The sequence below is a fragment of the Neofelis nebulosa genome, chromosome 1, assembly GCF_028018385.1.
Source record: "Neofelis nebulosa isolate mNeoNeb1 chromosome 1, mNeoNeb1.pri, whole genome shotgun sequence".
Lineage (NCBI taxonomy): Eukaryota > Metazoa > Chordata > Mammalia > Carnivora > Felidae > Neofelis > Neofelis nebulosa.
The window spans coordinates 60,867,155-60,881,393 of record NC_080782.1 but is presented as its reverse complement, the minus strand read 5'-3'; the positions used below and the strand labels follow the sequence as shown (position 1 = coordinate 60,881,393).

The following is a 14,239-nucleotide window of genomic DNA, read 5'->3' as shown; positions in this document are numbered from 1 at the left end:
TGGTCCTTATCAGAATTGCCTGTCACTTGTAAGCCCATCCCAGGGCTCAGCCCTTGCTAACAGTTGTTCAGTGGTCCTTAATCATCATTATCATTTCTATACTAACTGTAATACCATAATGAATTTATAGTTCTCAGTCAATTGCATAGCATATCCCCCATGGTCTCCTTGCATCTCGCCAATTCCACTCAGCAGTGTTATTAATGTAATTCTCCCCCCTTTATAGATGAGGACATCAAGGTCAAAGAGGCCAGGCGAATTACTGAAGGTCACACAGCTTGTGAGAGCAGAACAGAGGTCTGTAGTTGGGTCTTTTAACCACACGCTTGGGGTTCTTTGACCCTAGACTGCTCCTCAGTGTGTTCCTTTGACCAGCAGCATCTGCATCTCCTGAAGCCTTGTTAGAAATGATGAGTCTGGGGGGCACCTGGGTGCCTACATCAGTTGAGTGTCCAACTTTGGCTCAGGTTATGATCTCACAGTTCATGAGTTCGAGCCCTGCATCAGGCTTCCTGCTGTCAGTGCAGAGCCTGCTTTGGATCCACTGTCCCCCCCTCTCTGCCCCTCCTCTTGCTTGTGCCCATGCTCTCTCTCTCTCAAAAATAAATAAATATTTAAAAAATTATAAGAAATGGTGACACCTACCTCAGACCTATGAATCAGTGTCTAGAGTTTTATAAGAGCGTCATGTGATATAGAGGCATCTTTAAGTTTGAGAAGCACTGCTTTAGAGCATGCAAATAGATATCATTTTGCATTCCAGCCCTGAAAATTTGAAAGTAACTGCTTGTGGCAGGATTTTGAGGCCATGTCCAGGCTGAGTGGGAAAGAGTTCTATGACTGATTAGTGATGCCTGCCATGGGCGCAGGCTATGGGAGCTTCGTCTGCCTATTCTAGACCTTTATTCATTTTAAACCGATAGCATGGCAATCCAAATAAACAAAACCAGTCATCACTGAGCCCATCTCCTGGCCCCTGTTTCCCTTCCTGTGCCTTTCATGTCTCCTTTACTCATCTCTCTTCAGGTATCCAAGATCTCTAATCCCTTCATTCCACCCAATGATTACCACAACTCCAAAAACTCTCCCTGAGCCTGGAATTTTTGCCAACCAAGGAATCACAAGCTCTTCTTTCTGGCATTCAAAGTTTCTCTCTGGTTTCCCAAAAGATTCTACTATGCCCTTTGCTTGAAATATTTTCTCACATCACCCCCTCTTCCCGTGAGCCCTTGAGGCAAATGTCAAATTCCACAGGCTCCATAAGTATTCAATTTACCCTCAGTCAGGTGTCGTTTTCTTCCTTTGACTCTCCACAGCATTTTGCCTATACTTAGGACTCTTATCTCTCCAGCTTCCTGTCTTTTCCCTTCCCAGACCCTCCCCACCAGACTGTGAGCTTTTTGATGGCAGAGGCTATGATTCTTTCATACAGAAGAAATGGCCAAAATATAATTCCAAGTTAAATTCAATTGTCCCCCTCTGATAAACTCACTCCATATTAGTATGCTGTGAATTTAATTGTTTTATCTCTGCAGAATATTTCCACATTAAATGAGAGTTCTTTAGAGAGAGAGAGAGAGACAGAGAGACAGAGAGACAAAGAGACAGAGACAGAGACAGAGAGAGAACACAATGCTTAACATAAACAACAAACCTCACTGGAAGGATTTCTGTAATATTCAGAAAAACCATTTTCTTTTTCAAGCCATATAGCCAACAGCTCCCTTCTCTGGGAAGGAAACCACTTTGGTTTCCACACCAATCCATTTATGTAGCAGCCAATCTATGGCTGCTCTCCCACTACAACAATAGAGTTGAGTAGTTATGACATAGAGACCACATGACTGACAAAGACTGAAATATTTCCTATCTGGTTCTTTATACAGAAGTTGGCCAACCCTTGTTCTAGAGAGGCTTCTAAGTCACATCCACTGATCTTAGCAATTGGCCTTGGACCAAGAGGAGAATCCAAACCTGTCCTGAGGAAACTAGTGACACCAGAGCCTTTAAATCATGCCCAGGAGGATGCATGGCTGGACTGTCTCACTACATGTTGAGTCTGTACATGGAACTGGGACCCCAAGGTTTGGGCAGGGGGAATGTGTGAGACAGGACACTCAACTAAGAGGCCTTAGCTTTCAAATGTCTTCCCCTACTTGGTTACCTAAAAGAGAAGACATGAGATGTGTTGCCCTTCCAAAACTGCTTGCTAGCTTTTCTACTAGTGAAGGTGAGAGGACAGAGCATTCAGAGCTCAGGTTTTGGCAACGAGGAGATCTGGGTTCAAACTCTAGCTCCATCAGTTTTCAGCACCTTGTGCAAGCTGCTTATATTTTTTGAGCCTCGGTTTTCTTATTTGCATATGCAGAGAGTAATAATACCCAACTCATAGGATTACTATAAGGATAAAATGAAACAATGCATGAAAAATGCCTGGTACATGATGAACAGCTAATAAAGAACATCCTGTTCATTAATTTTAGTGGAAGTAATGGCATTATGGAAAGAATACACACTTTGAGACAGAGCTTGGAGTTCAAATCTCACTTCCATAACTAGGTTTGTAACCTTAGGAAAACTACTTTACTTCTTTGCCCTACACATTCCTTCTCTATGAAATAGGACAGACATAATACCCATCCCATAGAGTTATTTGGGGGTTAAAGAAATAATGGTTATAAAGCACTCAATCTATTCATGGCATGAAGAGGGCTTTTAGCAAATGTCAACTCTTTTTCCTTTTCAACCTGGTTCCTGGTGCTACTAAATCAGGCCTGCATATGATGAGATAACCTAGTAACACGTAGTCTCCCTTCACCCCAAGCTAAAATGCCATGGAGCTATTCAACACCACGAGTCCACTTAAGAAGGGACTTAGTGCTAATCTCCTGTCTCGCCTGTAACCAAAATCACATTTGTAACCAGTCAGCCCCAGGACTAGTTGCACTTCCTCTTGCAAATACCATGGTAGAGCAGGCATGAAGGGCAGGTGAGCATAATGAAAAGGTTACAGATGAATATGTATCACCCAAGGGAAAAATATTTGGATTAAGGTTCGGCAGACTTAGCAGACCAGCCATGCAACCTGTCAACCCCATTTTAAAGGCTGTAACTTAATTTGTGCTACAGGGTGTGGTGCTGGGAGCCAGGGTGGGCTAATACATCACCACTCAGCCGTCTGCCTGATCCTTGGGTTAATGTGCTCTCTGCCGCCAGGAGTCTTGCCCCCTGCCCAGTGTCAGCTCCTGGACCTATGAACACCTCACTGGCATCATCTCATATCCCCCATACCCTCCTCTGTAGACTTCAGTGAGCTGGCTCCCTCCCTGCATCCTTCCCTCCTTCTTTTCTTTCTTTATCTCTCTTTTCTTTCTCTCTTGTTTCCCTTTCCATTAATCAACAAGTATTTTATTATCTTTTTTTTTTTTTTTTTTTTTTTTTGCTTTGTGCTGGGCACGAGGGGAGATGGGGGCACTTACTACAGCAAACAAGGCAGTGCAGGTCTCTGTCCTCCCAGACCTTATAGTCTAGCTTATGTGGACCTTTAAAAAGCACAAAAGATAACAGACTGAGATCAAGTCTCTAAAGAAAACAGAGTGTGAGATAAGAGGCTCATGGAGAGTTCAGAAAAGGCCGCTTTAGATGAGTGACCAGGAAAAGCTCTCCCAGGAAGTGACACCAAGTTAAGATCTGATGGGTAAGAAAGGAGTTGGGGGAAGGGCATGGCGAGAAGAGGGAACAGAAGATTCATAGGTCCAGAGGGAACCAGCTAGGTGTGTTTAGACAACAGAAACGAGGCCAGTGTGGCCAAAGAGACATGAGAAAGGGAAGGAAGAATCCTGGGGAGGGGGGCAGGGTTCAGATGGTGAAAAACCTACTTGCCTTGATCAGGAGTTTTGATCTTACTGTAAGAGAAGTAAGGTGCCATTCCAGTTCTTGGAAGCCACTGTGTTCCTTCCCACTCAAGGCCTGTGAGCACGATTGTGCTTCCCTCTGTCTGGGCCCTTCTCCCCACCTCCTGCTAACCTTTGGCTTGTTGCTAACCTTAGACATTACCTTCCTCAAGGAAGCCTTCTCTGCCCTCCCACAGTGTCCTGCATGGCTTCCTCTTGGCATTAATCCCATTTCTACAAATACATATTTAATGGTGCAATTAGTTGTTCACTGTCTCTTTTACTTGCTAGACTATGAGCTCCCTGAAGGTAGGACCACTTTGTGAGTGTGATCATCAGTGTCTTGCACAATGATTGGCACAGAGCCAGAGCTCTATAGTATTCACTATGAGAATGAATGAATGAGTGAATTAATCAATGAGCACAACATTTAGAATTTCCCGAGATGGATTCTTTGGATACCATACTAGACACTGACATTGGCACCACTGCAATGATTCTGGCAGCAGCTTCTAAGCTCTAAGGTGGGGCTCTGTGGGCCTTTGCCTGGCCCCGGCTGGGCCATTCTCTAAGGATACACTGGCCTGGGGCATTCTTCACGTCATCCCCAGGGGCAGAGGTTGTGTTCATCTTCTCTGCATTGGGGAACTGGCTCATCAGCTGCATCTGGAAATCTTCTCTTCGCTCATACTCCTTCCCTCGGTAGATGAACACTTTGTTCTGCAGAGAAATGACACCCAACAGAGATCTTAGGTCCTAGGCTTGGAAAACATGATGCAAGCAAAGCTGGGGGGCTTGTGACATGAGCACCGGCTCTGGTGACCTCCTAGAGATCTCTCTCCTTTCTGCTTCCCCACCATAGAAAAGAGAAGCTCAGCTCACAGACCTAGCTAGGTATACCACTTCTTTAAAAAGAATGATTCTAAAAGGAGAGGGGATTGTGGATGCTGAGAACTTTTTCAAACTGTCCTATGTATAAGTTCCAGAACTGTTCCTCACTCAGCTTTCAGTGTGTCATACCTGGTCTTCTGTTTGCATGACCACAAAAGGTCCCTCCTGCCTTTAATGAGCCATGTAGGCTGGGCCTGCAGGGTGGAAGGTACCAGTTTTTGGGTCCCTCATCACATCGCTCCTGGCTCTAAATCCATGAAAATACATTCTTTACCCTTCTTTGACTATGTTAGCCTTCTCTAGATCAGTAGTTTTCAAATAGGAGGTGATTTTGCCTCCTAAGGGATACTGGCCATGTCTGGAAATATTTTTGGTTGTCACAACTTGGGGGAGGGGGAGCTACCGGAACCCCGTGGGTAGAAGCCCAGGATGCTACTAAATGTCCTTTAATGCACAGGACGGCCCCCTTAACAAAGAACAACCTGACCTAAAATGTCAGTAGAGCTGAGGTTGAGAAACCTTGTTCTAGATCATATCTACCATCCATGCCACCTCTACTGGCCCAGAAGCTCTTCAGTCTAAACCCACATCTGTCACCTCTGCGTGTCAGTGCTTCCAAATCTGGGTAATTGGCAGATGGGCCTAGGAGACTTCTAGAAGTTCAGATCCATAGGCCTTGCTCTAGACCTGCTGAAATGGAATCTGTGGGAGTAAGATACAGAAATATGTGTTTTTAACAAGTTCTCCAGGGGTTTCTGATGTACAATCAGGATTGGAAAGCCACCTCTACTCCAATGAGGAAACCCTCGTTCTCTACCTCTTTTGCAGCCTGTGGTGCTTACTTTTGTGAGTCCACTCTGACTTCCCCATTGACTGGTAACAGTGAGTAACTTAGCTTCTCAACTAGACTGCAAATCAAGTAAGGTCAGAGATCAGATTTGCTGTTTCTTTTGAATGTCCCTGACTTTAGAATTGAACCTCAGGTTCACTGGATGGAGTCCTATGGGAAGGAAGCCTACAGCTGACCTAATCCAACTCTCTACATGATCAGTGAATAATCCACAAGAGCATTACTTCAGAAAGTATGCTCCAGAGGGGGGCCTGGGTGGCTGCATCAGTTATGCATCCGACTTCAGCTCAGGTCATGATCTCATAGTTCATGGGTTCGAGCCTCACATAGGGCTCTGTGCTGACAGCTTAGAGCATGGAGTCTGCTTCAGATTCTGTGTCTCCCTCTCTCTCTCTCTCTCTGCCCCTCCCCCACTTGTGCTGTCTCTCTCTGCCTTTCAAAAATGAATAAATGTTAAAAAAAAAAAAGTATGCTCCAGAGACCCCTGAAGGTCCCTAAAACCCTTTCAGGGCCTCATGAGATCAAGGAGCACGCTTCATTATAATGGTCAGTTGTTATTTGCCTTTTTCACTATCATTCTCTCAGATGTGTGGTAGAATTTCCCAGAAGTTGCATGATATGTGCTATCACTACAGACTAAATGCAGAAGAAAGTGTAAGTACCTAGCCATCCTCTCTTAATCTAAATATTAAAGAGATTTATAGAAATATGTAGCAATCTCACTGTTGGCACACATTTTTTATGGGAAAATATAACTATTTTTTCATAATGATGCAAGTTATGCTAACACGTGACAGGTTAATTATTGTTATTTTTAAATAAATTGATAAATATTTTAAAATTTTCTTAGTTTTAATTTTGAATATGATAAATGTAGACAGCTAGAGTCTATCAATACAAAAGTTCATCGGAGACCTCAGTAATTTTTCAGAGAGAAAAAAGATTCCTGAGCCCAAAAGGTCTGAGAACCAGAGCTCTACAGTGCTGGCAGGGTAGCAGAAGTCCACCGGCTCTCCTTGAACACCACGCTCAAGAGATGGGGAGCTTGCTACCTCATAGGGCAGCTCTGGTTGCTGTGTATCTATAGGAACATGGGGTAGCTGAGGGTGGTGATGATGGAGGAGACTGGGCATGTGAGGGGAGGGCAGCCCTCAGATGGAGGAGAGCACATAGTCTCAGTACAAGCAGATCCCTGAAGCACAAAGTAGCAGCTGAGAGGCCCCAGGCCCCTGGCCTGGGTCTCAGTCACCCACAAACTCACCCGCAGAAAGGAGGGAAATCCCTGGCCATAGTATCCAACAGCAAAGTAGTCTGGCTTGGGCCTGAGGATTTTCATGATGTTTTCATAGAATTTTGCCTGCTGGATCTGGAAGGAGAAAACTCACAGCTTGTAACAACATAGATATGTGTATCAAAGGCACATTCAACTCAGAGAGGCCACTCTTTTTTTTTTTATTTTATTTTTTATTCTTTAAAATTTACATCCAAATTAGTTAGCATATAGTGCAACAATGATTTCAGGAGTAGATTCCTTAGTGCCCCTTACCCATTTAGCCCATCCCCCCTCCCACAACCCCTCTAGTAACCCTCAGTTTGTTCTCCATATTTATGAGTCTCTTCTGTTTTGTCCCCCTCCCTGTTTTTATATTATTTTTGTTTCCCTTCCCTTATGTTCATCTGTTTTGTCTCTTAAAGTCCAGAGAGGCCACTCTTGAGAGACGATCATTATACCAGAACCAAGATGCCCACTGCACATATTTGCATATCTGTGGGTATGTCTATAATCATAATAGCAATGGCTATATTCACCCTATACCAGGTTCCACGTTAATCACTCTACCTGCACCAGCTCATTTACTCACATCATCCTCTTAACAACCCACAAGTTTCGTATGTCTGTTTTGCAGATAAAGAAATGTTCTTTGTATCTCATAGTGCAGCTAGTAAGTATGAAGCTGAATCCAGCCAGCTGTCCAGAGCCCCCACCTCGCCATGCTGCTCTCTCCTTCGGGCACACAAGGCATGTGTTTGTGGGGGTCTATGGATGCATAAATATCTCCAGATATATGTATCTTCCCTTGTATGCACCCTTGACGTATTTCATCAATCTAATAGGTGTGCATTCTTCATATTTTAACATCTCTGAAAACAGTTTACATCTTACTTTACACCTGATAGTATCTTAGAATTGCTATTAGTCAGATAGAAATCATGACAAGGCACATACAAAAAAAGACTGCATCTCAGACTGATGGCATCTTAAATTTGATACAACATGGGAGATAAGTGTACATGGACACAAGCCTGTGCAACATGGACTTGGAGAATGGGCATGCATGTACATCAACATGTGCATGAATGTGTACTGTGTGTATGTGCATGTGTGTGTACAAATGTGTACTAGGTACGTGTGTGCATGTGTGCGCATGAATATTCACTGTGTATGCATGAATGTGTACTGTATGTGCATGTGTGTGTGCATAAATGTGTACCGGGTGTGTGTGTGCATGTATACACATGAATGTGTACTCTGTGTGTGCACAAATGTGTACTGGATGCATGTGTGTATGTGTGCCCCCATGTTTGCAAATATCTATGTGGATGTATGTGTAGGGTAGATATAAGTGTTTCTTGCTATGACTACATATGTGTGTTTGCATCATATCTTACAACAGTACAAACAGCTAACAGCCCAGCTGCTTTTAACAAGAATACTGCATTCAATACCCATCCCCCCCACAAAGAAACAATAAATCATCTCTCCATGTTTGGACTCTCATTTTATAGTTCCCTGGACAGAGCTGGACTGGCCTGTCAAAATAGGCTACCATGGGGCACTGGTGTCCTGGCTCTGAGGTGGCCAGGAAATACGTAGGAGGTGTACAAGTGGGGGGAGCAGCCCAAATGTTCTGCATTTTCTCTGCAGAGGCCACTTCCCCGCCAAGCCCTGGCATCTGCAGCACAAGTAGGCTAGGCTGGCTCCCCCACTCTCCACTTACCCCCCCCACCCCCCAACCAATCACAAGCACCGAGGAGCTAATGGGGAATGGCCAGATGGGGAGCATTTTAATGTGATTTATCTGTTAATCAGAAAGCACAAATTTGCGTTTTTATTTAATTGGCTTAGTGATTTGTGGCGATTTTACTGCAAATGTAGCACAGTGTTTATTGGGTGTGCAACGGCAGCAGCAGCCCCAGTGCCAAGCAGGTACTTACTACTCCATCCGGGAAACTGTCACTAATGAGTTTTCCCAGAATGCCTTCTTCTGGAAATATTCCCAACTGGAAGGAAGGCTTTCAGCACAGCCTTACTCAGCTCAGGCCCTACGTACACTCTTTTTCTGGTGTCCTGACCCCACCTGGCCTCCTGCTTCCTCTCCCCAGCCTCTCTGGGGAGCTGAGGCCCTGGGCACCCTGCCTTACCAGGTTCTGGCTCAGGAGCTCATAGTCAAAGATCTCCATCTCGTATTGTTCCGCCAGCTCCTTGCACAGACTGATGGCTTCTTCCCACATCTATAGGAAGGTCATGGACACAAAGGTTAGGAGGTACATCCAAGCTTGCAGAACGCTTGCTGAGGAAGGGACTCAAGGCAGCTTGACTCCTGGGACTGTACTGCAAGCCTCACTCCAGCCCAGGCCCGGCCCCATGCACGGCAAGCCAGGTACTTACCAGTGAGCATGACCCTTCCTCCGCCCCACTCTAGTTTCGTGACAAATAATGGAGCAGCCAGAGACTAGGCTAAATGCTTTATCTGCATGCTTCTTGGGTCTTCACAAACACTCTGGGAGGTGTCTAGTAACAGCTGCATTTCCCAGGTGAGAAATGGAGGTTCAGACAGGCAGAGACATTGTCCTAGGTCACATGCCTAACCAAAAGCTGGGCTAGAATGCACACCTGGGTGTGACCTGAGAATTGTCAACTATAGACCGATTGTTGTACAGCAGATCTCTAAAACTTTCTCATCTTGTGTAACTGAAATTTTATACGTGTCACTTGGGGTTATTTGGAGTATATGAGTGGGGAGGGGGGCTGCATAGGGTAGTGGTGGAGCTGAGTATAACGAGAGTGATTAGAACTTTTTGTAAATAGGCATTTTCCATTTGAAAAAAAATCCTGGAAAAGCAAACCCTTTTCCTCTGCTCTTAGGCTGAATCTGATAGATCATCCTTCCATCTTAGACTGAAGGGGGTCGGGAGCCTCTGCAGAGGCGGGAGATGCAGAGTGGGCTGGAGATCTGGCAATCTCAAGGGACACCCATCACATTTCATATTCAGTTTAAAATGGGAAATGCATCTAAATGGAGAAGCTAGGGGAGGTGGGGAAGGAGAGAGGGGAGGTTGCCAAAATGTAGTGTGTGCTGTGTAGCAAAAATGCTCTCTCTGCATCCAAGCATAAAAATAAATAAAAGCAAGTGCCGAGTGGAGGAGCCACGGCTGTAAACCCGTGGACAACTTAGTGAGCAGCATAAAAATGCTTTATGTGCCAGGAGGAACCAAGTCTACAGGCTGGGCTGGGGCTTTCTTTCTGTTCAGCCTGAACAAGAAGACGGTGGTAAAGTCCCTGGGCTGGGTCAGGGGACTTTTTGGCTCATGTGGAGATCTTTGCAAACTTTGTACCATAATCTGCCAGAAATGCCCTCACCAATGTGTTAAGAGACCACTAATGGGCCAGGGAGGGAGTCAGATATCTAGGATTTCCTCCTGAGTCTGCCTGTATGGCCACCAGGACCTCTGACAGTCACTGATCCCTCTGAATCTCATACATTGATTATTGAGTACCGGCTGGCTTCTAGGCATGGTATGGTATAGAGTGATGGAATAGACATAAATATGGACAAGACACAGTCTCTCCTGTCATGAAATGTACGTGGGTAAAGCATACACATAAATAGATGCAAGAATTGGGTTTTGAGGGATGTAGAGGAGTCCACAAAATATTGACAGATGGACTTGCAAAGTAGAAGGCTATTGTGTGTGTCTAGAGCAATAAATCTACATGAGGGAAGGTACGGGGAGAGGAGGTTAAAGGGATGCTCAAGAGTTTGGGCTTCATTCTGGAAGTTTCCACAGCAGTGGCTATTGAAGTGAGCTGTACCCATCTGCTCTCTCCTCTCTGCTCCCAAAGTACCTGGGCACTACTTTTCTCTCCCTCATTCTCCATTATTGCACAACACCAAAGGGTAATATGCAAAGAAGATCATGATTGGTTTGTCTGTTTTGCCAACTAGATGATAAGGTCCTTGAGATGAGGGATGGCATCTTTTTCCTCTCTGTTCAGCATAGGGTGAGTTGAACTGGATACATGGCAGAAGACAAAGCTCAACATGTCCTGTTGGGGTTTTCACACCGTGATGCACTGAATCAGCTGTAAACAAATAGTAAGCTCTGACTTGATGTCAGCAGGGCAGGAGGTTTCAGCAACGGCAGACTCACTGCCCTCAAGAGGCGTATAATTGTAAATTATAAAAACAGTGGTCTCCAACTGCTCAACTCCTGGGAATTTATAAGCCCTTCCACAGACATTACCTCATTCTGTCTTTCCAGGGAAGGTGGGGAGATCAGGATAAGACAGATACAATGAACTGCAGTGACAGAACAGATCAAAATTAAGTCCACTAAATTATGTCCGGATGAATAGTAAGAGGTCTTGTAATTCAGAGGAGAGGCAAAGCTGTCGGTAAGCTGGAGGACTCAAAAAAGGTTTGATGGAGGAAGTGGCCAATCAACTGGGGCCTTGAAGGCAGAGTAGGGTAATGATGACAGTTAAAATTTAAGAAGGTATGACTATGTACCAGGTCCTATGTTAGGTGTTCTACCTGCTTTCTCTTACATAATTTTCACAATACAACTAGGAAGTAGGTACTATTAGTATCATTATTTTGGATGGGAATTGGAGTCTCTAAGAGGTCAAGGGAACTGTAGGTGACAGAGGAGCAACGTTTGGAACCAGGCTGACTCCAGAACCTAAGCACTTAGCCCACATGCCACATCTCCTACAGGATGAATGGTTGCATTTGGGCTGGTGCTTCTTGAAGGTCCACTGGGGACTGGAGGATGAGTATCAGTTGGTCTGGTTAATCTTCTCCCAGCCAAACATTTTGTCCTTGTTGTTTAAAGATCAATGATGGCATCACCCTGTCATTCATTCATGTAATTCATTCACTTATTCAACATATATTTATTTGTCCCTGCATGCCAGGCTCTGCACTAACCACTGGACATTCAGCAGTGGACATGTCTTTGTGTTTGTGGCATTCTAAAATGACAAGCCAAACAATGAATGTAAAAACAAAATGAACAGGTGATGTCTGATAGTGACAAGTGCTTTGAAGAGGCAATAAAGGTGACTCGGGGTAGGGGTGCTGTTTTGCCTAGGTTGGTCAGGGAAGGTGTCCTTGAGGACATCTGAGCAAAGCTCTGAGCTCTGAGAGGGAGTCTTCCATGGAAAGCTATGGAGGAAAAATGTTCTAAGATGAGAAAAGCAAGTGCAAAGACGCTGATGTGGAAAAGAATTTGGCATACAGCATGGGGGCAAGAGGGAGCTGGCAGGGATGAAACAAGAGAAGCGGTCAGAAGACAGCTCATGTGAGGCCTCACAGGTCACAGACAGGATTGTGTACTCTTTCTGGGAAATGTGGGAGCCATTTCCTGTACAGAGGATGATCTGTTGGAGGCACTAGAGGGAGCAGGCAGATTTCTCAGAACCCATTGAGTATCCAAGTGAACAATGAGGAGGCCCTGAATGAAGGTGGTGAGAAGGTGGAGCAAAGTGACCAGACTCAGAATTGGGAGGGAGAGCTGACCAGACATGCAGATGGATGGGGTGCAGAGTATGGGAAGGAACCACCCTTCCCCATAGCCACGATCTCCACAGAGAGAGGGAGGACAGGGGTAAATTACCTTTCCTTTGTCAAAGTAGCCTATGATGATCTCATAGAGCGTCTCCTTCAGCTGTCGGTGAGTCTGGGGGTGCTGCTGGCCTGTCTGCATGACCTGCGATGCGCACTGCTCATCTGACCACTGAGGACAAGAGATACACCAAGTCACCCGGGGCTGAGAGGGAGCCAAGGGGAGGTGTCTTCCCTACTTATGAGGAGCAGGAGGAAGCTCTGCACACACGTCTGTCAGCTGGCCTGTCACCCTGGGTGTGAATGGTCAGTCAGGGAGAGTCTGGTCTGTGGTTTCCATTGGGAAGTGTCTCCTGATTTTTGCCAGTTATGCCTTTTGGACTCTCTATTGGCTCATGTGTGTGGTTTGTAGGGATTTTCCTGGAACCCCTATAAGACATGAGCCCAGCTTTTCAAAAAGCCAAAGGAAATCCTTCAGAACACTGTCCAGCTACAACACTGTTTTCAAGAGAAAGAAAACAGCTCACTGGGCATGCTAATGATTTATAGTTGATGTTTGAATGTTATATAAAACTGTAAAACATGTCTCAGGGGGGTTATTGTTGTTGATAAATGTGAAAGTCACTTGAAACCTTATGTGACCAGGAAAAGTAGTGCAGAACAGTAACTGGCCAAGTCAAGAGTTTGGGGACATAGCAAAAAAAAATTTATTGGGCTAATTATTTTCCTTTTCCTTTTCTGTTTCCTTTTCCTTTTCCTTTCCATTTCTTTCTTCCCTTCCCTTCCCTTCCTTTCCCTTCCCTTCCCTTCCTCTTTCTCTCTTTCTTCCCCCTGCTCCTTAACTCTTTAACTTGTTGTGAGGGCCACATAGAGATCCTAACACAAATCACCTTTATTGGAAGGACAGTACCTTGAGAAGCCAGGTGTGGAGAAGGAGTGTGTAGGCAGCCTCTGTGTAATTATCACAATCCAGGTGAAGATCGCGGAGTTTGTACAAGTACCTGTTTGGGGAAATATGCTAGGTTACCATGGTCACTGATAAGGAGGCCAGAGATAGGGCCAAGTAGGAGTCAGACAGAACAACTAGGCACCTCTTGGGATCACAGAGGAATCCTCCATTGCTGATAACCAGCTCCACCCTGCATGGGTGACAACAGCAGCTGTTACTGTTTATGGGACACCTAGTGTGTGACAGGCACCAGGCTAGGTATTTTGAATGCCTTAGATCATTTAATCCACATGGCAACCTTGTGAGATGGGTTCATTGAGAAAAGTATGGTTTGGAGAAGTGTGAAGTATCATCTCAGCTGGTATTCAACTTGATACTAAAGAATCTGGCCAATGCAACGTGACAAATAAGAAAGGTGAAATGAATAACTCATCACAAGTCTTGTGCTAACAACTGGAAGAGCTGGAACATGATCCCAGGCTAATTGTCTCCACAGCTCGTGCTCTGAACATTGTACCATTCCAGGAGAATGAACAAGCCACAGCACTATAAAGGACAGCTCTTCAGTGGGCTCTTGGTATAAAAGAAGTGCATTTTCTGGTAAGAGAAGGAAGTGGACCAGGGTCTCAAGATTAGATACTCATATGGAGACCTTGAGCAGTCAGTAAGGAGAATATACTATTCAACCAAAACCACATTCCTACCTTCTCTCCCTTTACAATGTGAGGTTCCAGTTCTGAACCCTGGGATGACTGCATTGTAAAAATACAGTTGTGAGCTATGTTGGGAAGAGAGATCTGTGGTACTA

General features: G+C 45.0%; 1 protein-coding gene across 3 annotated transcripts in view; it reads right to left on the bottom strand.

Annotated features, from left to right (window-relative positions):
* DOCK2 (dedicator of cytokinesis 2) overlaps positions 1-14,239 on the bottom strand; it is a 417,694-nt gene that overhangs the window by 23,733 nt on the left and 379,722 nt on the right. For all 3 annotated transcript variants that reach the window (XM_058723143.1, XM_058723150.1, XM_058723158.1), the window contains exons 37-41: positions 13,393-13,483; positions 12,535-12,654; positions 9,058-9,147; positions 6,896-7,000; positions 4,472-4,613 (exon numbers count right to left, since the gene is read on the bottom strand). In XM_058723143.1, coding sequence (XP_058579126.1) covers positions 4,472-4,613; positions 6,896-7,000; positions 9,058-9,147; positions 12,535-12,654; positions 13,393-13,483 — 548 coding nt within the window. The remainder of the gene's footprint in view (positions 1-4,471; positions 4,614-6,895; positions 7,001-9,057; positions 9,148-12,534; positions 12,655-13,392; positions 13,484-14,239) is intronic.